This window comes from Triticum aestivum, chromosome 2B (genome assembly GCF_018294505.1).
Source record: "Triticum aestivum cultivar Chinese Spring chromosome 2B, IWGSC CS RefSeq v2.1, whole genome shotgun sequence".
Taxonomy (NCBI): domain Eukaryota; kingdom Viridiplantae; phylum Streptophyta; class Magnoliopsida; order Poales; family Poaceae; genus Triticum; species Triticum aestivum.
Window position 1 is genome coordinate 784,922,437 of NC_057798.1, and position 2,999 is coordinate 784,925,435.

Consider the following 2,999-nt stretch of genomic DNA (forward strand, 5'->3'; position numbering starts at 1 on the left):
TTTTTTTTAATGCAGATCTTGATGCAGAGTAAATGAGCTACTAGTAATTAACAAGCGAGATATACTTTTGTGATTTTGTTGTTTATTCGAAATAAATGAGGTCAGCCTAACTTTTGAGCTTAATTTTCAACCTTGGTTCTGCAGGACGTCATGCACCATATATATTCTCTCCTGCCACTGCGAGATGCTGCTCGTGCCGCCTGCGTCTCCCATGGATTTCTGCTTTTCTGGAGATGCTATTCCAACCTTACATTCAACGTGTCAACACTTGGGTTGGCTCGCAAGAAATCCGAGGATTGGGGAATCTTTCTCATCGATATAGTTGACTGCATTCTTAGGAACCATTCTGGGAATGGGGTGGAGACACTCGATCTGTGCCTCCTATCTTGCGAAAATATTGACCCTTCCTACCTGGACAGATGGCTGCAGATTGCTGTTCGTTTGGGGATCAAAGAACTTAAGTTGGAGATGACTAACTTCATGAAGAAAAAGTACAGCTTCCCATGTTCGGTTCTGTCTGATGATGCAGCTGCAAGTTCGATTCGGTCTCTTTGCCTCAGCGCTTGCGTCTTTCGTCCCACAACAACACTTGGCTGCTTGAGAAGACTGAACGCATTATCCCTGTTTTCTGTCCAGATTACTGATGAGGGATTAGGGCACTTGCTCTCGAAATCTTTCGCCTTGCAGCAGTTATTTATCTTCGGATGCAATGCGATAACATGCGTGAAGATACCTTCCATGCTGCAGCAACTCAAGCTCCTCACTATTAAATTGTGTGAGAAGCTGCAGGTGGTAGAGATCAATGCTCCAAGGCTCTCCTCTTTTCACTTTGATGGAGCGCTAGTAAAAATCTCGGTTGTGGATCCTTCACCGCTTAGGGATGTCTATTTTTCATCTCCCCGTCAGTCCCGCATGCTGTCTTATGCTCGTACGAGGCTTCCATCCATCACACGAAATGTTAGGTGCCTGACCCTGGTGTCTTCTGATGAGGTATGCATTGGGTTTTTACAGGTTATTCTGTATAAACATATAAAGTGGATGGTTATGATACAATAGTTTCCATCTGAACAGTCTAAACTCTTTAATCCAATTTCATAATTCTTCATACAATGGTTTGGAATTTCTTGACCCGTTCTATGCTTATTGTCTCATAATTACTCCCAAGTCACTGTATAACTGAGAATCATCGTTCTTGAATAAATTTTTACGTATTATTTCAGTATTTCTTCTTTCGAAAAAATCATGGTATTAATCCTTGAGATGTGCACATCATCTGAAATTATCAACAACATTTTCTGATTTTAGGTCTAACTGTACAGTGCTTGGTATAAGGGCTTATATATTTTGTGCTTTTGTAATATTTTAAATTTAATATAAATTATCCTTTCATATAAGAGATGTCACATTTACATGTTTCAATGCGACACTCCAAGTTTCAAAGTAAGAATAAATGTTCAAATAAGAATAAATGTTTAAGACCTTGAGAGTTTTCGTGCACCTTAACAATATTCAAGGTAAGAATAAATGTTCAAATAAGAAACTAATAAGTGGCAAGAGAACTGTTTTCTGTTTTTATTTTATGTTGGTCTTAACACACTTTACATGCCAGTTGCTAATGAAATTATCAGATCGGCAGGTATATAGTGAATAATGATTTGAATGTATATAACACATGTATATTGAAAGGCATGATTTGTCTATGGACTTGTCGTTTTTCAGGATGTCAACATCCCAATGCTGCACTCCAAGTTTCCCCGTCTCAAGAAGTTGGAAATTTACATCAAAAGACCACAAGCTGTTCTGTCTTTGATTTCCTTTCTTGATGCTTCTCCGGCCTTGGATTCATTCATCCTGCGCGTAAGCCACATCTTTTAGAGATAACATTACATTTATCAATAAACAATGTTGATTGTACGTACATATGCATATCCAGGTAGATGCGAATGTCTTGAGGCCTGATTCTGTTGTTGGAGGCGAGAATGCCGCTGATGATCCAAGGTGGAAGCCAGAGTGCCGACATGATTGTCTCAGACAGGTGACCATCATAGGGTTTTGTTCGGAAAAAAATCTGGTTCAGTTTGTGATCTATATCGTTGAGAACACTCCTCGGCTTGAGTCCATCACACTAGACACAACCTTGTGGTCTGGTAGGAGGTGTGATATTAATGGCAAATCAAGAAAGATGAAAAGGAGTTGCGACAGGATGACCGAGGGTTGTATCGCCGAGGCTCACAGAGCTGTTAAGGTTGCCAACAGATACATTGCAGGGAGAGTTCCCTCGGGTGTTAGGTTCCAGGTCCTGGAGCCGTGTAGCCAGTGCCACGCGCGTACTCGCAGCGGGTGGTACTAGTGTGGTTTGTCTTAAGCACCTTGACCGGGTCCAACCCGTTAGTAGAACTTTTGTTTTCTTTCCTAATTTATTTGCATGCAAGACATTCCATTTATGAAACAACATGAAGCATTTCCTTTTATTGCTTTTTTCTCTCATACCTTTCCACATAAGAGATTTAGATCACGTATTTGCGAGTATATAGTACATAAAAAATAATATGTATGGTGCCCACACATTTTCGTGGACATATATCCATAAAACAAGAAAGAATCCCGCCAATTCCTTTTGAATTGCCCGTATGTGATTTTTTGGTAGGAGTTCATCCCGCATCTGCCAGATCTAAATTGAAGAAGAGGGTCAATATATGTGTATGAATGAAACTCAACACAAATGATGGTAATAAAATAAAATTGTGAATATTTTTGCTTACGCACTTCATATTGTTTTTCAGAGTAGCCCCGCTTATTAGAGGCCGTCGCATTGTAGATGAACTCGCAAACGTAGTATCCACAGTAATCATTCCCGGCTTCCTGCCACAAGCACTTTACGAGAAATAGAGGTCAATCAAACTGATAAGCAAGCATGCTAAATGGTATTGATAAAACTAGCTAGAATCAATGGGAGATGCGCGGAACTAGGTAGTAGTACTTACTTTCGGGTGTTTAAA

General features: G+C 40.0%; 1 protein-coding gene across 1 annotated transcript; it reads left to right on the plus strand.

Moving 5' to 3' along the window:
- The first annotated feature begins 141 nt into the window (after positions 1 to 141).
- Positions 142 to 2,475, plus strand: LOC123042731 (uncharacterized). Its single transcript, XM_044465119.1, has 3 exons — positions 142 to 990; positions 1,720 to 1,857; positions 1,934 to 2,475. The coding sequence occupies exons 1-3, from the start codon at positions 151 to 153 to the stop codon at positions 2,348 to 2,350; spliced, it is 1,395 nt and encodes a 464-aa protein (XP_044321054.1). The 5' UTR covers positions 142 to 150; the 3' UTR covers positions 2,351 to 2,475.
- The last annotated feature ends 524 nt before the right edge of the window (positions 2,476 to 2,999 follow it).